The sequence below is a fragment of the Lagenorhynchus albirostris genome, chromosome 1, assembly GCF_949774975.1.
Source record: "Lagenorhynchus albirostris chromosome 1, mLagAlb1.1, whole genome shotgun sequence".
NCBI classification, from domain to species: domain Eukaryota; kingdom Metazoa; phylum Chordata; class Mammalia; order Artiodactyla; family Delphinidae; genus Lagenorhynchus; species Lagenorhynchus albirostris.
In genome coordinates this window covers 117899653-117924006 of record NC_083095.1, presented here as the reverse complement: position 1 = coordinate 117924006, position 24354 = coordinate 117899653, and the positions used below count along the sequence as shown (strand labels likewise).

Below are 24354 nucleotides of genomic sequence, written 5' to 3'. Positions count from 1 at the left end.
CATTAATCTATATATTTATAGTTCATCTGGAAAGGAATATTACAAAATCATGAAAAATGAACACAAGCAGACATCTTCATCAAAGTCCCACCTACTAGAGCTGGGAATACTTCTGGAAACTGGAAAGAGATTATTAGGGCAAATAAAAGTAAGCACTTAAAAAAAATCTCAAATGCTAATACAACTGACAGATAGTGTCAAGGTAGTTTTAGATAAATCCAAGACTGATAGGTTGGTGATGGATTATTAAGAGATTTTCAGTGTTGCATATCCTTAGGTTAACCTTGGGGAAAACAGCTACATCTTTGCTTGTATCCCTCAAAGCCCATCTCAGTCTGATTACTAATCAGGGTTGCATGGACAGGATGGTGGTTGAAGCAATGTGTCAATTCCAACCTAAGTAGTGTTTTTCGTGTAACTGGTAAGCTCAGATTTCCCTTTTGGTAACATCTGTTCATTAGTTGTTTTTCTTTCACTGTGATCCTAGTTCCTCCACCAGGGCTTGAACCTGGTGCAGGCAGTGAAAGCACTAAGTCCTAACCATTGGACCGCCAGGGAATTCCCTGTTCCACTAGTTCTTAAAATGCCTGACTGAATTTTGAAGCTGACATACCTCTGAGACATGGAATCAGACTCACCTGAGAATAATGTATCACAGCTGAATGTATTTAGCCAATGATCACGCCTGTGTGGACCTAGTCCATAATGAGTGTTCAACAGATGTCTTATGGTTTCCTGTCCAGTCTGTGCTACAGAATGCTACCAGATGAATTACCTAACCTATAGCTCCAAATATGGCAGTTCCCTGCACAAAACTACTGTTACTTTTTATTGTATTTGTATCTTTCCTGTAATTATTTGTTTTAAAATCTATCTTTTGTTTCCCTCCTTCTAAAATTGTAAGCTTGGTGAAGGCAGAGACCACTGTATTCACGGTGGCCATGATGACCTATGGTAGGCAATCAATTACATTTATTTGCCTAACTGTGTGGATGATTACTACGAGAATTTGGTCAACATGTTTTTTTAAAAAAAAAGTTGGTCAACATGATTTTCTTTCAGTTTTTAAGTTGGAGATATAATTCACATACTGTAAGATTCACCCTTTTAAAATGTACACTTCAGTGGTTTTGAGTATATTCACAAAGTTGTGCAACCATCACCACCATCTAATTCCAGACTATTTTCACCAATAAGAAAACACACACCTATTAGCAACTACTCCCATCCTCCCCTCCCCCAGCCCTTGGCAATCAATAATTTACCAATTTCTGTCTCTATGGATGTCCCCATTCTCTATTTTCATATAAATGGAATCATATAATATGGGATCTTTATTTCTGGATTCTTTCACTTAATATTTTCAAGGTTCATGTTGTAGCATGTGTTAGTACTTCCTTCCTTTTTAAAGGCCGAATAATATTCCATTCTATGAATACACTACATTTTGTTTACCCATTCTAGACAAGAGCTTTTTTTTTTTTTTTTTTTTTTCGGTAAGCGGGCCTCTCACTGTTGTGGCCTCTCGCGTTGCGGAGCACAGGCTCCGGACGCGCAGGCTCAGCGGCCATGGCTCACGGGCCCAGCCGCTCCGCGGCATGTGGGACCTTCCCGGACCGGGGCACGAACCCCTGTCCCCTGCATCGGCAGGCAGACTCTCAACCACTGCGCCACCAGGGAAGCCCTAGACAAGAGCATTTTTAACATCCATTCCAACTCCAGAATCCTTTATTCAAGTGAAGGGCTACCACCAAAGTTCATAAAGCAAATCACAGTAAATCATTATGCTTCATAGTTTTTCTGTGCCCTGAAGTTTTCAAGTCTTACCTACCACAGATCCAGAGAGGACCATCCTGTTATAACCAACCAAGTTTACTTCCTGAACTCTGAAAACAATAATATCAGACCCTCTACCTTTATTTCAGGATTCTGCTTCCCCGCCCCCACTCCAATCTTCTCCTCACAGCCCACCTGATTTCTTGATTGTAATGCTAATTGCTCTCGACAGATTTGTGTTGACTGAGATTGGATGGCGCATTCTTCCCATGCCTCTCTCCCCCGTCCTTGGCCTCGCTGCACGTGCAACTTCTTCACCATCAAAATTCCCCCTTCCCGCCTCCCCCTCAAAAAGCCTTCCTTTGTTTTCCAAGGAAATTCAGGTAAAAGAAAGGGTGGAGGAAACGATATTTTTGACTTTCCTCACAATCCAGACGTTGGAAAGAAAAAGGATTTCCTTTGGGCTGCTGCCACGACTCTGATCTTGTATGCTGATAAAATATTTCCTTCTTTAAAAAAAAAAGTTATGGGAAAAATCATACCACTTCAGCTACACTTACTCTAACTTTCGCGTTTAAAAGAAAAAAAATTTAGAAGTTTACCTCTCTTTCACAGAGTGGTTTTCTTCTTACCAGTTCAAGTCATGCCACCGGGAGCTAGCTGGGTCAGCAGCGCTCTTTGGAGGCTGGCGTGGAGGAGGACTACAGGATCCAGAGGGCTTTGGAAACTCCAGCAGCTCCAAGCTTGTTGGCTACTACGGTTTCCCTGAGGAGTGACGCTATGAAAACAAACCCTGATTGGTCAGGCCTGAGCTGAATTCTCCATTTATGGACAGATTGCCCTACCCGAGCCGAGGCTCAGCCAGAGGAGAACGGAGAAGGTGGCCGAAGGAAGAGGAGCGAGGCAGGGCAGCTAGTCGGACACGCGGAGAGCATTGCTCTCACCTAGGCGGGCGGCGAGCGCCCGGTCCGGGTGGACCCCTGCCCTCCGCAATATGCGCCCCGCCTGCTAAGCCGCCTCCTACTCGCCCTCACCTACCGCCGCCGATCCCGCCTGGATGGAGTCCCCCCAGGGTTCCCATTGGTTCCTGTGAGTGCTTGGGTGTCGAGAGCCTGTTTTTGGCGAAGGGAACCAACTTTTGAAGTTCGCCCAGGAGACTGCGTTCCAGCCCCAGCTCCCCGGCAGCCGGACCCGGCAGCCGGACCCGGCAGAGGCGCGACCGCGGCGCGAGTCACCATGGTGAGTTGGCCGCGCGGCGTCCCGGGACGCCTGACCCAGGGATGGGGCGGGAAGCCCGGGCGCGGGGCACCCACCTTGGGCGCGCTGCCGAGGCCAGGGGTGGAGAAGCTGGACGCGGGAGTCGGCACGTCGCGAGCCCTAATTTCCTGCAGCTTTCGCTCAACCGGGGCTGGGGGAGACGGAGTGAGGGGCCAAGGAAAACTTTCTTTCGAGTCACTTTCGGCGTCACCAAACTTTTCGTGGCCGGGGTGGCTATGGCTGCCAGCTGTCGGAAGCCGGAGTGCGGGGAGATCCGCGTTCAGGGGCACGGCCCGCCGGGGGGTATCAATTCCCTCCCGCTGGGAAGGTGGGAGCGGCCGCCTGCGCCCCTCAGTGCGCGCGCTCCCCGCCCGCTGCACCGGCGCCGCGGACCACTGCTCCTCCCCCGGCCGCCCGGCAGCGCCGCAGCTGTCCCGCTGGCATCCGCGCGCCGGCGGGGGCGGCGCGGCCGCACAAAGGCAGTGGGGCGCCAGGTAGGGCGAGCACCTGGCGGTGGACTGGCGGCTGCGGGCGAGGGTGTCGCGGGGCTGCCGGGAGCCGGGGCTGCCGGGAGCCAGGCCGGCCTGGGCTCCGCTGGGCGCCGGCCCGGAGGGTCTTGGCACCAAAAAGGCCGAGTAAACACCACCCTCCTCCACTTCCCCCAAGTGCGAGGTGGCTGGCACTTTTCGGGTGTACAGCGAACGGTACGCATGGGAGGAAGTCGAGTTTTTTGTTCTTTTTCCTTTGGCACTTTGGGTATTGATGGAAGTGTCTGGCTCTCTCTCTGACTCGTTTCTGACTTTTCCTCCACCCCGACCTCCCGGCCTCGGCTACCCCGCCCCCAATAACCTTAGCCGCATCCCTTGGGCTTTGGGGTGGTGTACTTTTCTTTCCTAAGCACAAAAGCAAGGGCTCTATTTTGAAGAGATTGGCAGTCCATCAGAGGGGGGAAAAAGTTCTACTACAAGGCTTCATAGTTTCCACACTTGCTTCTTTTCAAATAATCCGGCTTAGGTGGATGAACTGGTCCTCTTCTGATTGGTTTTTGTTGTTTTTTAGTGACTGTGAAAGGGGTGCTAAGTCACAGTGATAACCGGTACAGCACTAATTTAAAAATCTCTATCCTGCAGGAGTCTGAGGGAAATTAGGAAAGGCCCATAGGAACCTACACACAAAACTCAAAAGCAGCCCTTGATCCAGTGCTGTGTTTATTCAAAAGAATGATTAAAAACAAACAAACCAAAATCTTTAAAAGGGCATCCTTGACCAAAGCTTTTTCTTTTCACCTAGTCCAAAGTATGTCACCCTTGTGTCTACCGAAGAGGACACTTTATCTGTAAATAAAATTTCCCTTTCAGTTTTAGGGTTTAAGAAGTCAGTCCACCCCATATTATTTTTGGAACCCCTAAAGAGAACCATTTACTTACACTGTGTGTTTGGGTGGAGCTACCTAAATGGGGCCACTGCCTAACTGGCTACCTGAACTTAAGCAATGTGAATCTTAATACTTTATAATTGCTAGAATTATTTCCCATGGTTCAGTATTTCTAAAAAAAAAAATGTGTTGTATGTCAAGAGTTTAAAAAATCTTGCTGAATTTAAATAGTTGAGTGGTACCTTGAGAAAATTAACTTTCCCTTAGTTCACTCATTTTTCATGCTGGAGAGACTAAAAAGTAGTGTAGCATGACTTTTCTGGGGACCTCAGAAACTGGACGCTCAATTCGGTCCATTGCTGTTGAAGTAGGTGGTTTGTGAAGTGGGTGCAGAAGAGGCATGTTCTAAAGAAGAGCTGTTTCCAGAGTGTGTAGGGTGTCTATTGAAGGACAGGGGTATGACTTACCTATCGATGTTCCCTGCCAACAGCACAGATGGCCGTATTGTGGGCCTCCAGGAGACTATCAGTGCATCAGATACAGTTGCTGAGGCCCCGATTCCCTGACAGAAAAGTTGAAACAGCTGGCTGTCCTGAACTAGGAGCTGCGCCATCACTCCATCTACTGGATCTAGAGTAATTTGGCAAAAATTAAATGAATCATTTCTTCGCTGGCTTGAAAAATTAAGTCTGTGCATTAGATGTGTGAAGTTGCCTTAGAACAGAGCATCAGCAGCTTAAATAGTCAGAAATCTCAGTTATTATAGTATTTACTATTTATGTAAGATCCCCTTCCAGCCAAATGAGGCTTCATTTTGTGTTTCACATCTGTCTGCGTCTGCCCAGCTGCATCCCTCAGCTGCTTAGAACAGGAAGAGAAGGGGCAATGCCTCCAGTGGGTGTGGCTCAGGGTTAGCCTGGAGAATATAATTCATCAGGCCCTTGGCACCTGTACTGTGGATTTCTCTGTCTCTCGCTGTGAGATATCTTAGGAAATCTGGTAGCAGATTAGGAAGGCTCTCCACCTGTACTAAAGGCCCTACCAAGGCTCACTCATTTGTGATTCATAAGGAAGATTGCCATCTTCTGACTCATGAACAAAGTGTACAGCTTACAGTTTACCTTATATTTCCTCCTGAAAACTCACTTTGGGACATTTTTCTCCGTCTTTGGAGAACCAAGAATACTACCAGGCAATAGCAATTTCTTTCTTTTTTTTCTTAGACTTCAAGGGTCAAAAAAGAAAAAGAAAGGAAAACACTAAAAAAATCTCTGCCTGTCTCTATAATTTAGTATACATTGGTCAGGAGGGTACAACAATCTCCTTTGACTTTAATCAATAATAATACACATCTAAGGTTTCCTTTGTAGAACGTGGCTTTATCATCAACCACAAAGGAAGTTCTACTTTTGTGGCCATGACCAGTTTGGACTGTCTAACGGACTGGAACCCATGTGTATAGCTCTGCTGTATACTTTGGAGCTAGAAACTATGATTCATAAGGCTTTTGTGACTGAGATATACTGACATATTTGAGTACATGTGACTTGACCATCACCTCAGAATATGTTCAAGATGTGTCCCCGTCTCCTTACTTGCATATTACTTGTGAGTAAATTGCAGATAGTACACAGGAATAGGCTTACGAGCTTAGAAAATCTGATGCAGCTGACTACAAGGTAGGTAAGTTCCTTTGGGTGAAGGCATGGCATGTATTTAGAAAGTCTGGAATCCATTTCAAACATGTTTTCTGCGAAGGTAACCTAGTCCATTCCCGCTGATTAGTTTATCAGATTTCTAGTGAGTAGTCTCCTGGCCAAAACAACACAACACAGAACCAAAACAGAAAGGAATGGGATGAAGTCCAGAAAAGTTTTGATAGAGGTAGAGGGTTAGGGCAAGAGTGGAATCCAGGGCATTGTCTTGGGATCACTGTGGGTGGGCCTGCCTAGTAGGAAATGTTTGGCAGCCCAGGGCAAGGAGGGAAGCCCAGTGGGGCCATGGATGGAGGGGATGGAGAAGCAGAGGAAGCAGACAGTTGCAGAAGCTGAAAGCCACTTCCTCCTCAGTTTTGCTGGGGATTTCAGCTTTGTTAGTGGTTGCAAACTCAAATGTCTACAGAGGCCAGGATACAATTTTTGATGGGGTGAGACTGGCCTCTGGAGAGTAAATATAGAACATGTGCCCATCAAAAGAGCCATCATTACTTGACCTTAGGCTGTGATGACACTGACCACATTACCAAATTGTCTGCTTTTTCAGGAGAAGCTGAAAATCTAGATTTTTATGCCAGAGCTGCCAATTTTTAAAAGGGTGCTGATCATCGCTGAGAGGCCAAACAGGTCAGCTGTTTGCAGCGACCCTGTTGTAAATCTCAAAGTGGTGTCCTGCGAACCACTGTGTTTCCTTGCATTCACTCGCCAGCAGGAAGTCTAAACTTTAGCCGCATACCCAGTAAGGGCATTCGATTTTTACTGACACATGCACACCTTCCCACTGCGTTTCCCTTAAGAGAGGGAGTTGCCTGGTGTTTCCAGCCCATGGACTCGCTAAGGTATTAAACAGGGGCAGTATGCCTCCAGCTGCCACTGTTTGGAGCTAGCTCAACACCTGTGCAGGTAGTGCTGGGAGTGGTGAGCCTGTAAATTGAACTTCTCTTTTTCTTTTTCTTTTTTACATCTTTATTGGAGTATAATTGCTTTACAATGGTGTGTTAGTTTCAGCTTGAACTTCTCTTTTTCTTAACCCTTTAACTCCCTCCAGTGGGAAGGTACTCCCCCTCTCCCCCAACCTCCATATTGTATGGTGGACCTCTTTTATTACTCCTTTCCCTATTGCATCTCATGAATTTGAGGTCTGTTTCAGGGGTTCTCCTTGGGGCTAGATAATGAGCATTTTTGTAAACATGACTTGGAATACAACCTTTTGCCCTTCAGTGTTAATGTTATGAGCTCATGTGAGACCTCTCTCCTATGAGGAGAGGATGGGGTCTCATTACTTGGTAAGAACTTGTGAAAGCTCTTTTCATCAGCTTCAAAAATGCAGAAATATTTTGAAACCTCTATACACATGTAAAGCTTCATTATGGATCATAGAGAAATTACGTACATTCGTAATTTTCCAAGTTTGAGTCATCTACTATTTTTTAAACAAAGATGCAGCAACTTGTGTTTTTATCAGTATGTGATTAAAATGGGTTTCTCCGTGGTGAGATTTTAATATTTTAATTTTTTTTTTTACCGTGCTGGGACTTAATATTTACAGAACAAATAAGGGGTTAAAGGTTAAATGCCAAAGGTATTAAAAATAAACAGCTTGGCCTTGTAAGCACATTCTGTAACAATGGTAAACAAATTGTGTTTTGAATTTCAACTTCAAAATTTATTTTGGCAGAGATGAAAGGTTTGGAGGCATATTAGTGAAGTCTTTTTTTTTTTTTACATATCTTTACGACAGCTTTACTTCAGAGAAGTAGAACTATAAGAGTCGTCCCTAAAAATAGGGACAATGGCTTCGACACCGTATATGCAGGTGAAGTCAGCCCTCCTTTCTGAATTGCCACCATGGGAATCACTGTCATTAATGTTGTTCAGGGCACTTACGAATGGTCATTTAAGAAAATTTTTTGACTTCCTTTATGACCTAAAATGCTAGTGTGCAGCCGATCACCCATCTTACTCACCAGACTTCGTGTAAGGTCCCTCTCAGCTGTTTCCTGAAGTTACATTCTGCCTCAAAGGGGGAAAAAATTCGTCCTGAACATGGGCAGTATCGTGTAACATAGGCCCTGGGGGCCAACAAGGAGGTGGTTCTTCCAGGAATCAGTCCTCTAAGAACTGCTCTGAAGGAGGCCACCCTGTCTTAGGTGTTTTGAGTTCTGATGTGTTTGTTAAAAATTCATTCATGGGACTTTGAAATCATACACTGCATTGTAGAAAGTAAAACATACACTACGTTGTAGAAAGCCCAGAAGAGAATTTAAGAGTCTATCCTAAATCCTTTGGCTTGACTTCATAGAAAGATCTAGAGGGGTTAAATGGCTTCGAAAGTCTCAGAGCTAGGTTTTGACTGATCTGGTGCCAGAATCCAGGTTTTCTGATCCCAGTTTAATAAGGCTTTTCCCACCAAACCACGGTGGTGGGTTAGAGTCTAGGCACGACCCAGGTAGTTTTCTTTCTGGGGCCCTTCAAAAAAAGCCTGCTTGGAGATGGAAGGTTGTGAATTATTTCTGATGCTTTACTGTATCAACTTTAAAAGATTATAAAAAATAAATTTAGGGGAATTCACCGTAATACCAGTACCGTAGGCTCAGGCCTCTGACTGCAACTTGGCAACTGTGAGTTCCCCTGTCAGAGGACCCAAGTGGTTGGACACGAGGAGCTTTGAACCCCAAAGTGGAGAAGACACGGCAGTTGCCAAGGTTAGCGTACATGCCTGATAGGTAGGAATTCTTACCAAATACAGTGGCAACCGCTAGAAAATCAAAGATGAATTAAGCCCTGCCTCTGCTTATGAGGTGCTCACAGACTAGGGAATAACAAAGGGCTTTCTTATAGGTGATTTCGTCTCATTCTTGTACAAATGATGGGTTTTGCTGCCATTTTATAGGTAAGAAAACCAAAGTGTAGTGAGGGCAAGAGAAGTGTTCAGGACCATACAACTTGTATGTAATGAACCAGGTCTGCTAACTTTATGCTCTTTCAGAAGCAATTGTGTACATTATTTCTGAATTTGAAATTTCTGGGTCCAGATATCTGTATAACACTTCATTATTTTACATACTCCTGAGGGAAAACAAGGTTGATCTTTTTTTTTTTTTTTTTTTTTTTAATCTGGTTTAAAGTCTGGGCTTTTTAATTTCCTTGTTCGGGGATGTTTGCATGTCACAACATTTGGGGACTAGATGATATCACACTGGGATCAAGCATAAAAGTAAAAGAAAGTCATGCTAGAAAGCTCTCTGATCTCAGTTAGTTTAAAAAGTAGAAAATAAGGGAAACAAGGTAACTACAAGAAATGTAGCCCTCGAGTCCTTATATACATGACAGAAAACAAACAAAAATTAGGATAGCGTATCATTAGTCTCTTAGTAATTTAATTGGTGTGACCAGCTTTTGATGTTGACGGCAAGTTAGCACAATATTACTTTGTAACAGAACGATTTGGACAGTATCGTTGTCTGATTCTAAAAAGTTTTCAATAACAAAAAAATTACGGTTGTTTTAGTGTCCCAATTAGATACGGACCTTTGTTACAGGAAATTTTGGATTTAAATGTAGACGCATCTATTAAGCTACTTCATAGTATGAGAAAGATGGCGCCTTCAAGATTTGGGAATGCTCAAATGCAGAAATATGTCTGCAAAATGATGGTAGTTCTCCTTTCTCCCATCAGATTGTCAGAGATTCCTAATATTTGGGGGTGCCCTCTGAAGCTATTGACCTGTTTCCTGACAGTGTTTGTAATAACAAGGAAAACAAGAAAACCAAACAGAAAGACAGGAACAATCTAAATGTCGATTAGGAAAGAAATGCATAAATGTCTGTGACTTATTGATAATAGGGAATCAATATGGATAGATCTCACAAAGGTAGTATGTGGTGAAGAAGCAAGTTGTAGAAAGATACATGTAAAGTCATTTAAGAAAAATGTCAAAACACAAAACAAGGCTATCTGTATTGTTCGGGGATATAGATATTCATATATGTATATATTTATGTATATGTTCTTTTAAAAAAATAAATTGATGGACTAGAAAGATATCAAATTCAAGCTGCTGAAGGGGGAAGGAGGGAAGGAGAGGACTGAGGTCAGTGGACTAACTGTAACATTATTAAGAATGTTTTATTTGCTTTATTAAAATCTAAAGCAAATATAGAAAATAGTATCATTAATTCTGGGCAGTATGGGCATAAATATTTATATTATTCCCCCACAGTTTTAACATCTTTTTACAATTAAGAAGAAAAAAACCCCACATAAACACAATTCTTCATTTGATTTTAGGAGGTTCATAAACCTCCAAAGCCCACACAGTATCATTCGCAGAGTTGTAGCAAACCTTGTCTTGAGGTGAATATTAAGGAGTATGCAATTTTGGGTCTATGTCAGGTTTTTTTTTTTTTTTTAAGATTTAATTTTATTTCTGGTTGCGTTGGGTCTTTGTTGCTGCTCGTGGGCTTTCTCTAGTTGTGGAGAGCGGGGGCTACTCTTCATTGCGGTGCGCGGGCTTCTCCTTGAGGTGGCTTCTCTTGTTGCGGAGCATGGGCTCTAGGCACGTGGGCTTCAGGAGTTGTGGTGTGTGGGCTCAGTAGTTGTGGCTGGTGGGCTCTAGAGCACAGGCTCAGTAGTTGTGGTGCAAAGGCTTAGTTGCTCCGTGGTATGTGGGATCTTCCCAGTCCAGGGATCGAACCCGTGCCCCCTGCATTGGCAGGCGGATTCTTATCCACTGTGCCACAAGGGAAGTCCCTGTCAGGTTGTTTTAATGACAGTTGACATACGATCAAATCAATAGTAAGTCCCACTGAGTTATGTAAAGTTCCGTTAGGGATTATGTCCCAGGATGTTCAGCATCTGTTAAGCATCTTTCTTACCTTTTCCTTTCTTACCTTTTCTTACCTTACTATTAAGTTTTGATATAATTAACCACCCCAAACTTGGTGGTTTAAAAAGTAAAGATTTTATTATTTTTCATGATTTTGTGCATTGGCTGGGAAGTTCTGGGCTGGGCTGGCTCATCAGGTCCTTGTGGTTGGCTGGTGGCTTGGCTGGGGATGGATGAGCTAAGACGGCCTCACTCACGTGCTGGTTAGTTGGCCTAGGTTCAGTTGGGGCAGTGGAGATGGCTTGGCCACCTATCGCTTTCACAATAGGCTAGTCCTGGTTTGTTAACACAGCAGTGGTCACAGGGTTCCCAAGAACAGCAAAAGAGAAAGCAAGCCATAGTGCACAAGCATTTTTTTAACCTCTGCTTGCATCCTGGTTGATACTGTCTCATTGGCTAAAGCAAGTCACATAGCTACCGTCAGGGTTAGCGAGGACTGCCCTGGGGCTCAGATACTGTTCCTACCCTCCACCTTTTCTTTCATCGTGTCTAGTTGGGTGAATACATTGAGGCAGGAATAGATTTAGTGCAAATCTAGTTTTCCCGGATGGCCCTCTGAACCCCTGTGTATGACGGAAGCCCCCATTGCTCCTGATACATCTGCTGCTGTTTTCCCAAAGTACGAGGAATTAAAACTTGTAGTTTTTTTGTATTACGGAGCCTCAGTATGATTTTTCAATTGCTGTTTTTGCTGGAAAAAAGTAAAAGCAGAAGCTAAAAACAAGAAGAAAAAACTCTTTTGTTTTCTGTTGAAGGGAGTTTGTAAAAATAAACATTTCACGATTAAGTCCAAGCTTCCAGAGCAGTGAATCATGCCAAACCAGACTGGACTGGATGGCCTGTTGGATATAACAGTGGAGCAATACTGTTTGGAACAGGTCAGGACAGTGCTGTTCACTGACTAATTCTGCCTTTCTGGCCAGCCCTGAGCTGTCCATGTGGAGAAGGACATTCTTCACACACACACAAATACTTTTTTTGTCTTGAATGAAAGTCATGTGTTGTGGATTGTATTATCGTTCCCAGAATAATCCATACCGGTGTCACTTCCATATTCTGTGAGCCACAGGTTCCTCAACAGGATGTGAACAGAGTAGGATTAACCTAGCTTTGGGCCTAGGTCTCAAAAAAAAATTCATTCATCTGTGGATCTTTCCCTTTGATTTTCTCTTTCTCCTCTTTTTAAATGGAAAAATTTAAACTACACAAATGGGGAGAAAACTCATTGCTGGACTTCAGCAATGGATAACTCATGGCCAATCTTATTTTCTCCATTTTGTTCGTGTGGTGTATCACATTGATTTGCAGATGTTGAACCATCCTTGCATCCCTGGAGTAAATCCCAATTGATCGTGATGTATGATCTTTTCGTGCATTATTTATTTATTTGCTGTGCCACACAGCTTGCAGGATCTTAGTTCCCAGAACGGTGAAAGTGTGGAGTCCTAACCACTGGACCGCCAGGGATTCCCTTTTCATGTATGACTGAATTCAATTTGCTAGTATTTGTTGAGGATTCTTGTGTCTGTGTTCATCAGGGATATCGGCCTGTAATTTTCTTCTCATGTTGTGTCCTTGTCTGGTTTTGGTGCTAGGGTAATGCTAGCCTTATAAAATGAGTGTGGAAGTGTTCCTTCCTCTTCTATTTTTGGGAAGAATTTGAGAAACTTTGGTATTAATTCTTCCTTGAATATTTGGTAGAATTCACCAGTAAAGCCATCTGGTCTTGGACTTTTCTTTGTTAGGAGGTTTTGGATTACAGATTTAATCTCCTTACTAGTAATTGGTCTGTTCAAATTTTGTTTCTTCATGATTCAATCTTGGTAGGTTGTATATTTATAGGAATTCATCTCTTTCTCCTAGGTTCTCTTAATTTTTTGGCATATAATTATTTCAATCTTGTTTCTTCTATTCTCACCTTCTCCTGGTTTATTTTGAAGCAAATCCTAGCTATCATTTCATTCTAACCATCTCTGTATTACATTGGTATTAATTTATTTTTATAAAATTTTTAAGATTTATTTATTTTATTTATTTTTGGCTACATTGGGTTTTCGTTTTGCTGCGCAGGCTTTCTCTAGTTGGGGCGAGCCGGGGCGACTCTTTACTGTGGTGCGCGGGCTTCTCCTTGCAGTGGCTTCTCCTTGCGGTGGCTTCCCTTGTTGCGGAGCATGGGCTCTAGGTGCACAGGCTTCAGTAGTTGTGGCGCAGCGGGCTCAGTAGTTGTGACTTGCGCGCTCTACAGTGCAGGCTCAGTAGTTGTGGCACACGGGCTTAGCTGCTCCGCGCATGTGGGATCTTCCCAGACCAGGGCTCGAACCTGTGTCCCCTGCCTTGGCAGGAGGATTCTTAACCACTGCGCCACCAGGGAAGCCCTACACTGGCATTTAAATAAAGCAAAACTCAGCTCTCAGCTCTTGGTACTGTCTACTTCTTGGGTTGGAGGAAGGGGTGTATCTCAGAGAACCAAAGTAGGTAGCTTCCCTTTGATTTTTAATATTACAGGCTTTGTTTTTACAGAATAAGGTAGACATCTCCAGTAACTGGGGAGACTCCTTAAAGCTTGGCCTGATCTCATCCACAGGAGTATCTGGCAGTGATACTCAGGAGTATCTTGGCACCCATAGTTTTGGTGTGCAGGGCAGAGGTGGCTCCCCAGCCTACAGTCCTAGCTCTACTCAGGCACTCTCTTTAGGTATAATTGGCAGGGCCAGTTCATGCTTATTCGTCTCTTCATTCCTTCTCATACATACCTGTATCATGGTGATGGCTGTGCAAATAACACTTGTTTCTTTCAATGATCAGATACCTTTAAACGTAGAATGTCAAGATGAGAAATGTCTCAGAGACTACTCGGTGGGGGGGGCGTGGCCTATGAAATTATATGCTGAAGTTTGTGTCTGTGTCCATGTGTGCATTTTTCCCTGGGGAGAAGAATCCTAACTCCCTGAAGTGGTCCATGGCCTCCCCAAATGACTCTCTAAGGTCCAGAGAATTTAAGTAGCCTGACCAAGGTCACCTAGCAAATGAGTAGGAGAAGTGGCCTTAGAGTACAAGTCTTTTGTCCAGGGATCCTAACCTGGTCCTAAACCTGCTTTTACTGGAAATGTTTGAAAAGCAAATATAATAAAGCTTTAGACAGAAGGGAAGTTGGAAGTACTGAGTTAAAATAATGCTTTGTAAGATTACCAGAGATACTAAACCAATACAAGTTACCATGAGGCCAGGGTCAGTATTAATTGTTGACAACTGACTTAATTTTTCAGAATGGTTATAAAGCATAAAACTAGAGTCACGGGCTTCCCTGGTGGTGCAGTGGTTGAGAGTCCGCCTGCCAATGCAGGGGACACGGGTTCGTGCCCCGTTCCGGGAGGATCCCACGTGCCGCGGAGCGGCTGGGCCCGTGAGCCATGGCCGCTGAGCCTCGGCGTCGGGAGCCTGTGCTCCGCAACGCGAGAGGCCACAACAGTGAGAGGCCCGCGTACCGCAAAAAAAAAAAAAAAACTAGAGTCACAGCATTGGTCTCACATTTATTAGATTTTTATATTCTCCTGTGATCACGAAGAGAAATACGTCCAATGCAGACTTCAAATATAAGTCAAGGACATAATGGTTTGACGTTTATGTAAATAATTGAAAACTCATTTCTCTGATGAGGATTCATTATTATTCATTATAAAATTAATAACTAATTGAGGACACATAAGGAAATTGCTGGACTCTAATAACTGGACTCTGGATCACAGTTCTGTGCTCTGTTTCTATTCTGTAGGACTAGGGCTTGGAGTGTAGTGTAGTGGTAGCCTCTTCCTTCCAGCTCTTTTTCTCCCCTGCCCCCAAGCCCCAACCAGATTCTACATCTGTCCTGCCTCCTGCTCTCCCCTACAAGGCTCTTGCCCTTCTAGACTCGGGAGGGGTGAGGAGGAGGGTTGGAGAAGGCAGGAAATACATAGTTTGCACCTGCTGACAAGTGAGCACGCATCATTAAGGCTTCCTAAAAGAAGGGGAGCACTCTCCTCCCATCTTGGAACCCTCTTTCTCCTCCTCCAAGGAGCCCCGCTTGGCACCTCTGCAACCAGTGGGGAGTCGGGCAGTGTCTGCTCTACAGCAACAATAAGGCACTGTCATCTTTGTTTGGGGCTGTGAATCCGAGTCTTCAGTTTTTGCAGCAGTTGTATTTAAGCGTCCGTTGGCAAAGGTATATTTTATATACTCTAAAGATGTAATGAATAGCAAGATCCCACCACCTGCTGAGTCCTGTGGATTCCACCCGTGCAGCAGGGCTTCAACCCGCCTTTTTTTGCCGTATCTTTCGCCAAGGTCACCTGGCCAAGTTCCACTACTTGCTGTGCCCCTTGCAGGCTTGGATAATCTCACCTTTCTTTGGCTGATGTCTGGCAGCCGTCAATTCCCTCCCCTTCCGCATCCGGATGATCCAATTCTCCTTTGAGGTCAGCCCCACTTCCACCCTCTTTTTTTTTTTTGCGCTACGCAGGCCTCTCACTGTTGTGGCCTCTCCCGTTGCGGAGCACAGGCTCCGGACGCGCAGGCTCAGCGTCCATGGCTCACGGGCCCAGCCGCTCCGCGGCACGTGGGATCCTCCCGGACCGGGGCACGAACCCGTGTCCCCTGCATCGACAGGCGGACTCTCAACCACTGCGCCACCAGGGAAGCCCCACTTCCACCTTCTTGAGTCTCCTAGTTGGAAGTTAACTTCAAAACCTCGGAACTCTTGATCTGCAAAGCTCTCTTGATTGTTTACGGGCCTTTTATCCTCCTTTCTGATCAGTTACTTTTCAGGTAGAGTTGTTCCGTATTCATCTTTGTGTCCCACCCCCATTTTGGGACTTGCCATACTAAATGTATCCAGTACTATTTTTAAACGTAGTATGAGAGGAGAAATGCTTGCATTTCCTTCTGCTGTGAGTTATACGTTCGTTAATGCTCCCTAGGCCTTCATCTCGAGGGACAAAAGTAGAGTGCAGAGCTGCCAACGCAGTGAAGCACTCTTAAAATGCATGCCAGTAAACAGGCTCTTAGTCGCTCAGCTAATGGAATGAAACAGGGGAAGAGCGAATCCGTGAAAGCGCCCTGTGATTCAGATGTCACTGGAGCTTTGATTTTAGTGGGAATACTGAAGTTGTCTGATGCAAGTGTCACTCCTCACTTCACTCAGCATGTCCTTTGGAAGATGGAACGGTGAAGAAAGAAAGGGGAAGAAGCATAGCGATGCTTCAAAGGGCACCTGAAAGCCGAGCCGCTCGTTCACAGAAGGCAGGGGAGTCATTTTGCCCATCACCATGCCTTTCTTCACTCGTCAACCAGCTATAACGTTGAAAACAGGGCAGACAGCCTTCCCCCGCAACTCTTTCAGAGTCTGTGAAAATAGTTCTCCCAGAAAATGGCATCTATTGTATAGGTTACCAGTGATTTTCCCAAGGGTGGATGTTTAAGGAATAGGCAGAGATAATAGATGGAAGAAAGAATTGAAATGGGATTTTGAAGCAGACAGTATGCTCATTTTAATTGCATGTGGTTTTGGAGGACAGGTTGAATTCATATGTTTTAAAACTCGCAGGGCAACCAAATACTGGTAAATTCAAACTGTCCTCATGAAATCTTTGTACTGGGACTCATCAGCTAACAAAATGGGCAGATTGGCATCTTTTGAGCTTTGTGGAGTGTATACGTTTTCTATGCTCAGCTCCAGGTGGATGGGTGAGGTATTCTAAGCTTTCCGGAGTATGGAAGAAGTGGCCTCCCAGGTGAGGCGGGAAAGAAGGGGAGAAGTCCAGGTAACTCATGGGGTCTGGGAAGATACGTAGTATGATCACCAGTTAGAGCATTTTGAGTGAGGAGATTTGAGTGGCTTGTAGACCAGGAACGCCAGAGATGAGACAGGCAAGGTAAGTTGGGGCCCTCATACCAACGGGATGTTTTAGAGTGATATTATTTCAATAAATATGTTTATTGTTCTGTCCTGCTGGGCCGTAAACTCCTTAAGGGGCCACTAAGTCATGCTCATTTTTTGTATTTCCATCACCTGACATGACGTCTGGCACGTGGTAGAATCAGCAAATTTGTTGAATTGAACCAAACTTCCCACTAGACGGAAATTGTACAGAGGGCCGAATGGTTGTAGCAACGCAGCCGCCAATGAATTGATGAGAACCAGTGATTTAAAGTAGATGATTGATTAATTATAAACTGGAAACGTTTTCAAAGATAAAAATAGCCCCCCTCAGATAAAACCAGTAGGGCTTCCTTTTGTTAACTAGTTGGGCTCGGCTCCTGCAGAAGCCAGACTGAGCCGGAAGCTGGGTGGGCTGGGAGGGCTTCTATACCTGACTCTCTCTCCCTTTATTCCAGCCTTCCTTCCACTGAGATCGGAAGAGGCTAGGTGATTGCCTAAGGCCACACAACCAGTCCCAACTTGTCTCCTCAAGGGCTGGTGCAGCTCTTGGCAGGCAGAAATGGGAACAAGATGCACCAGGGTCCTTTCTGAGGAAAGGTTCCCAACTCCAAATGGAACCGTCGCAAATGGGGTGTGACCTGTGACCTCTGTTTAGGACTTCTCTTCACTGTGGCAGGGGAGAGGTTGGGCAGGTTTTGGTGATGTAAAAAATCACTACTAGATCAGCAGATAGGATGAGAAGGTTTATCCTGTTCAGCTGTGTGGACCTTCAGAATGTAAAATTTCCTGACAAAGTTTTCATCTGTCCTGGTTGAAAGAGCCGTATATAATGCCTTCGTTTTTCCATAATCAAACTCACCACTCACCTGCCTAAGTGGGATCTGGTTTTGCTTTCCTCCAAAGGCCAGATTGTCTCCAAGGAGACATGCTAATGGCTTAATTGTTTTGTTTATTTTGCTCCTCACAAATTCCAGTAGCCTCATTTGCATCAGGAGTTAGAATGCCTTCATTCCAGGGCCTTGGCATTTCCTTGGGGTTAGAATGGCTCAATGTTTGCTCTCAATGTTTTTTTAAAAGGTTGGTCAGTCCCTAGCGATAGGTGTGGCTTTCTCTAAATAGGAGTTTCTCTGGGTGTGGGGTGGAGAAAGTGAGAAAAAGGGAGAGGATTAAAAAAAAAAAATTATACGCTATATATGTACAACAAACTGTAGATAATTTCGGAGCCTGGTATTTATGTAATTATGTTCCCTTGGCTCGCATACTTTAGTTTTGGGGTTAAAAGATTAATGCATGCAAGGGAATGTTGATATTTAGCTTGACAAAACTATGCATTTACAGAGCTGTGGTTTGCTTTCCAAAATGTAGAAATGTAGAGAAGGTTTGCCTCTTCACCTATGAAAAAAGAATTCCAAGTGTAAAACTATACTGGTTCATGTAGTAAATGCATTTTTCTAAGTTCGGTGTAAATGACATTTTGGATCAAACAGCTTTATAATGCGTTAGGGGAGTAATCGTCAATGCTGGGTGGAATCTGACTTTTGGAAAAGGGAAATTTGAATGTTGAAGAAGCTTAAATACACTGGTGTTGGTTAAATCTAGGTGTACTGGCCTCCATAGAAAAGAAATGCTTTCTTTCCCTGCAAACTGGAGTTTGGGAATTTCAGAGCTGGGAAATCGTGTAATAGATCTTAATGTTATAAATCACTCGGACAAATACAAAATAATGCTATTTGGAGACGTGTTTGTAATTATGCAGGATTATGTGATGATAAAGAATTTTCTAGGGACTTCCTTGGTGGTCCAGTGGCTAAGACTCTGCGCTCCCAATGCAGGGGGCCCGGGTTCGATCCCTGGTCAGGGAACTAGATCCCACATGCCATAACTAAGAGTTCACATGCCACAACAAAAGATCCCACACGCGGCAATGAAGATCCTGCGTGCCACAACTAAGACCTGGTGCAGCCAAGTAAATAAATAAATAGATTTTTTTTTTTTTTAAAGAATTTTCTATGGCTTCTCGAGTTTCTGAGGGTGTTTTGTGCTTTGCATTCTCAGTAATTCCCTCTGGAGACCTTAGCATTTGGGGGCGGGTAGGTATGCTTCTGTGAATTTAACAGTTATCCCCACCATTGAAGAGCAGGGAATCTGCTATTGGGATTAACAGTTGTTGAGGACCCCTTCTGGTCGTCCAGCATTTGTATCTCTTTTGAGGTAGGTATTATTTTTCTTGGTTTACAGAAGGGGAAACAATACATGAGTGAGGTAACCTGCTAAAGGTCATCCATCTGAAAAGTGTCAGAGGAGGGATTTAAATTCAAGATCACCTGAATCTAAGATCTGCTTTGGAGAGGAGCTGTCTATTCCTAGACACATACTCAAGTTGTGAGTCCATGAGCTGGCAGCATGGGCATCACCTGGGATATTATTAGCCCTGCAGAACTTCAGCACCTTCCGCCTCCCAACCTACTGATTCTGCATCTGTATTTTAGCAAGATTTCTAGGTGATTGCAAAGGACTAATGCACGGGAACACTGTAGCCCAAGCAAGGTAACATGACTCTAAACACGCCCCCCGGGAAATTCTGATGGTTTTCCTCCAGGATATCATTTTCCAAGGACAGGGATGCAGTTAAACGCCCTGAGCTTTCAGGAATGTAGTCAATCATCTCTAATTATCCTGCTGAAGCAAAAATGACAGGGCAATGCTCAGGGGTGGGATTGAGGGAAAGGTTTCTCCTAGACAGTTCCAGAGTCAGCTGTCCTTAAGTAGATGCATGGGGATGGTGGTTGTCTACTGCATGCCTGGAAAACTCTCCACCCAGAATGGTCTCCTCCGGAGCTGCTGTTGATGCTGAGGTTTCTACCCTTACTGATCCCTCTGACCTACTGCATTTGTCTGTGAATGACAAGTCACTGTGAACTAGACTACCCAGTCTTCTAAGGCTACGCTGATGTGCATAAAATTGATGACTAATAAGAACCTGCTGTATAAAAAAATAAATGAAATAAAATTCAAAAAAAAAATAAATAGAGCTGCTTGAGAGCAGATTTTATCAGGCTGGGGAAGAAAGAAAGAGATCCAGACTGGGGAGTATCAATAGCACGAAAAGAGAAACGTGTTGAAGAGAGCCCAGCCTCCAGAACATTCCAGTCCTGGGGCCGGAGAAAGTAACGCCTAACCTTTGCCTCCTAACTGGTTTTACTTTCAGAATTCCCCCAGACGTCTAGGCTGGAGGCATCAGGGTCCTTGTCTGTTGTCCTTCTGCCTCCCAGATTCCTGTTGGTTCCCAAGCCCCGCCAAGTACGTCTTCACACTGCTCTGCCTGCTTTTTCACAGCTGTCGCCCTAGTTTGAATCTGCATTGTCTTACTCTGGGACCGTCACAAGAGTTTCTTAAGCGGTCTTCACCGTTCCCCCGTAATTCACATAAACAACATTGCCAGAATCACCCTCCTGGTAAACAGAGCTTTGCACCTGTCGCTCTTACTCAAAAATTCTCAGCTCTTACTGAGAATAGGCTTTAGCCCAACATGCAGTGCTGTCCCAAATCTATTCCAGGCTGCCTCCGGCCAACTCGAATTTTCCAGTAGTCCTTCTGGAATATGTCAAGTCGATAAGGGCAGCCAGAATGCCTAGTCTGCACTATTAGCTCCTAGCAGAGTGCCTGCATACTATAGGTGCTCGTAAAGATTGATTGAATGAATGATGAGCTGATTCTCATGTCCATATTTTATAGCCTGGCTAGAATACACTCCTTGGTCAGGCCATCTGCCATGAATGGACTTCCCTTTCTTGTCATTTATCAAAATCCTTTGAGGCCCAAATAAAGTCTCATTTCCTGGAAAACCTTTGATTTAGCTCACTAAGATCATTCCTTCTTCACAACCTAGCCCATGTCTTGGAGTTATTTATTTGGTGCTTAATTATATGTAATCTTGCATTGCTATCTGTGTGTATGAGTCATACCGCCCAGAGAGATTATAAGCCCCTGGAGATCAGAAATGATTTCTATTGCTTTATACTCCTCAGAATTTACCATCTTTCCCTTTGGCCTCTCCATGTTCCTGTCTGCCCTCCTCATTCCCTAGTCATTCACAGCTTTTCCACAGCAGTTGTGTTGAGTATTATTGTTGCTTGTGGACCAGGCATTCCCTGCCCCCACCCAGAATGCCTATAGTCCCTGGGGGCAGGGACTGTATCTCACCTAGTTACAGATGCTATAAACTTTGTCCTTTTGAATTTTATCTCCCTTCTTTTCCTTCTGCTCAGTCTTTAGAACTCCAGTTTCCATTCTTCTACAAGTGTGATTCTACTTAATGCCACCTTGTCTCAGTGTGTCCTCCAGTGAGGGTGTGAAGGTGACCCAGGAGACACCTCGGGCAGCCGCAGTGGATTTGTTCCACCCTGAGAGGGAGGCAGGAGCCTGCCTGGCGATCAGGAAAGAGGTTTTTCTCCCCCCCCCCTTGTTTCCTGGCCCTGAGTAGAACAAATTATTTAACTCTTTGTACTTCAATTTAATTTTTTTAAAAAGGAAGTAAGAATAGTTTTCATTCTTCTTTTCTAGTGGTGATACATTGAGTATTAATAAGAACATTGCAGGGGGATAAACTGGGAGTATGGGATTAACAGATGCACACTACCATATATAAAATAAGGATGTTCTGTATAGTGCAGGGAACTATATTCAATATCTTGTAATAATAATGAATTGGAAAAAAAGTGTAGATACACACGTATATATGTAACACCTGAAACTAACACAATATTGTAAATGAACTATACTTCAATTAAAAAAAAAACAAAAACCACCAACAACATTATAACATGCTTTGAGTCCAGTCACTGAGAGTATGTAAAGTATCACAACCCTATCAAGGTTGCAGGTCTATACTAGATACCCCTCCTCCTGACTGTCCTGTCTCCCGCCAAAGTTGGAGACCACTGTCCCCAATACAGTTAGTACCTTAATATTTTTCTAACAAACTTGTTCAAGTCTTGGCTCACTAAAATTTAGGGAAACCATACCATTTATCTCCAGTCTCTTAACAAATTGTCTTTGAGTTACATGTTGCCTTTAAGGAAATACATCCAAATTGGAATCAGTTAAGTAAGGTTAGAAATGTTTCAGGAAAACAGACACATCTCTACTTGCTCTGCCCAACTTCAAACTTTCACATCTACTGGTTTGGGGAGGGACGAATGGTAGAGAAGAGAGATCACAGAATGAAGTGAATTAATAACGTATTTGTTGAATTTGGACAGGGCAGCTTGCCTGTTTGAAAAATTCTTGGCAAAATGTCATCACCCTCCTCTGTAATTGGCTGGGTAATTTCAAGTAGGCTTACTGCATTTGAATTTCCTGAATAGAGTGAGTTCAGTTTACCCTTTTGTACATGGCGGATTGTTGCATTACTGGGGTGGGGGAAAGACATCCTTTTCTGCCTTATCCCTGGGCTAGATGGAGGAAGCACAGCCTTGTCTAGAAGCATGGTGAACATACGATTATATCCATTTCGTACACATGACAAAATCTTCTTAGTTGGAAGATTATATCAATAATTGCAAGAAATAAGGGAGGCATATAGATGTATATACATGTGTGTATGTGTACATAAATGTATATATATATATATATAGTATATATATTTAGATGTTCATATGAGAAGTTATGGGGGGAAAATGAAGTAATTAGTTACTAAACAAAATAAAGCTTCTAATGATCCTTTTTTTCCTCCTCTGCCTGGGTGCCCCCTCTCCATGCCCAGGTCTTAGATAACTTTCCAGGTCTAGTCTCAACAAAATCCCATCCCCTTAAACAAGCCTTCCCAGACAGACTCATCCCTCTGCCATAAGTCCATGGCACCGTGTCTGGAATGCTCTTATCTCATACAGCGTGTTTTACCTTGTGTTAGAACAATCAGGATTCTGTGTCTCATTAAGGTGTGGAACTCCAGAGAACAGGGGTTGTTTCTGGGCCAGTGATCTCAGTCTAGTTTAGAAGCACCTGTGGAGCTTTTTAAAACATGTCAATCCTAGACCAGTTGAAATCGGGGTTCCTGGAGGTGGGACTCAAACACACTGTATTACTTTTCAAGGCTTCCTGGGTGACTCTAAAAGCAGCCAGTGTTGAGAGCCACTGAGTGGATACTTAAGAATTGATGATTATGCCATAATTTGGTGCAACATCTAAAGCAAACTGACCAGGATGTATTTTTGCCATGCTGCAGCAAACGACTGAACTTACGAGATTTGGGTTTTTGTTTTCGTTTTTTTTTTTTTGGTGGGGAAAGGGGGAGGGATGTATTTGTTTAATACAGCTGACTTCTGTAAAAAAAAAAAAAAAAACTAGCCCCCAGGGGACTTTACAAAAGAGGAATGGCTGTGTGCACAGCACCTGGGGGCCTTCACGGATGGCGAGGCTGTGGTAGCCTGGTGAATGCCTTGTAACCTGAGTCCTCCTGCCCCCTCCCTGCTTTGGTGTTGTACCCTAGACCAGAGGTCTCAGACACATGGTGGTGGGGGGTGGGTATCACATCCACCTGGGGAGATGATTCAGCAGGTTTGGGATGAGGGTTAGGAATCTAGTTTTCACAGGGGTTCCAGGTGATCACGCTTTCCCAGTGGCTGATCTACAGCTCTGTGAAAAATGCTGGGGGTCTGGTATCATAAGCACTGGGTCTTTTTTGTGGGGAGGGGGGAGTTCTTTACTAGATTGTCTTTCTTACCCCCAAATTATATAATCATGTGCATATTTTCTCTAGAATGTTTCTATATTTTCAAAGTTGAGCTCCTTTTATCATCTGAAATTTATTTCTCTGGTGTGAGGGATGACACCAGTCTAACTTTTTCCAAATGGGTATTTAATGGTTCTAAAAATTTGTTATGTAATGCGATCTTCACGCTTTGTTCCACAGTGCCACCTCTATCCTATGTTAAATTCACATGCGTGTTTTGTTTCTGGCATCTTCCGTTCCTTTGATGCTTTTCTCTATTCTTGAACCAGTTACCAATACTAGACTGTGTAATTACTCTAGTTTTAGAGTATGTTTTTATATTTGTTTGGGCAAGACTTCCCTAATTATATTCCTTCTTAAATGAGTTCTTGGCAATTCATCTTCAGTTACTCTTTCAGATAAAATTTAGGATCAACACGTCACATTTCCAAAAGAGAATCTCTTTAGAACTTAGATAGCAGTTTTATAGGCTCTATGGAGCAATTTGGGAAGGTGAACATTTTTACAGCTATGTCTTTTTTTTTTTTTTGCGGTACGCGGGCCTCTTACTGTTGTGGCCTCTCCCGTTGCGGAGCACAGGCTCCGGACGCGCAGGCTCAGCGGCCATGGCTCACGGGCCCAGCCGCTCCGCGGCATGTGGGATCTTCCTGGACCGGGGCACGAACCCGTGTCCCCTGCATCGGCAGGCGGACTCT

The 24354-nt window shown here is 44.0% G+C and overlaps 2 protein-coding genes across 4 annotated transcripts in view; one reads left to right on the top strand and one right to left on the bottom strand.

Moving 5' to 3' along the window:
* FAM81A (family with sequence similarity 81 member A) overlaps positions 1-2779 on the bottom strand; it is a 124668-nt gene extending 121889 nt beyond the window's left edge. The window contains exon 1 of one of the 3 annotated variants that reach the window (XM_060151159.1): positions 2409-2779. The gene's annotated coding sequence lies outside the window, so the exon portion shown is untranslated. Of the gene's footprint in view, positions 1-2378 lie in introns of all 3 variants that reach the window. The other 2 variants (XM_060151160.1, XM_060151163.1) reach the window with 2 other exon arrangements.
* MYO1E (myosin IE) overlaps positions 2633-24354 on the top strand; it is a 204914-nt gene continuing 183192 nt past the window's right edge. The window contains exon 1 of the mRNA XM_060151140.1: positions 2633-3015. Within this exon, the coding sequence (XP_060007123.1) occupies positions 3013-3015 (3 nt within the window). The 5' untranslated portion in view covers positions 2633-3012. The remainder of the gene's footprint in view (positions 3016-24354) is intronic.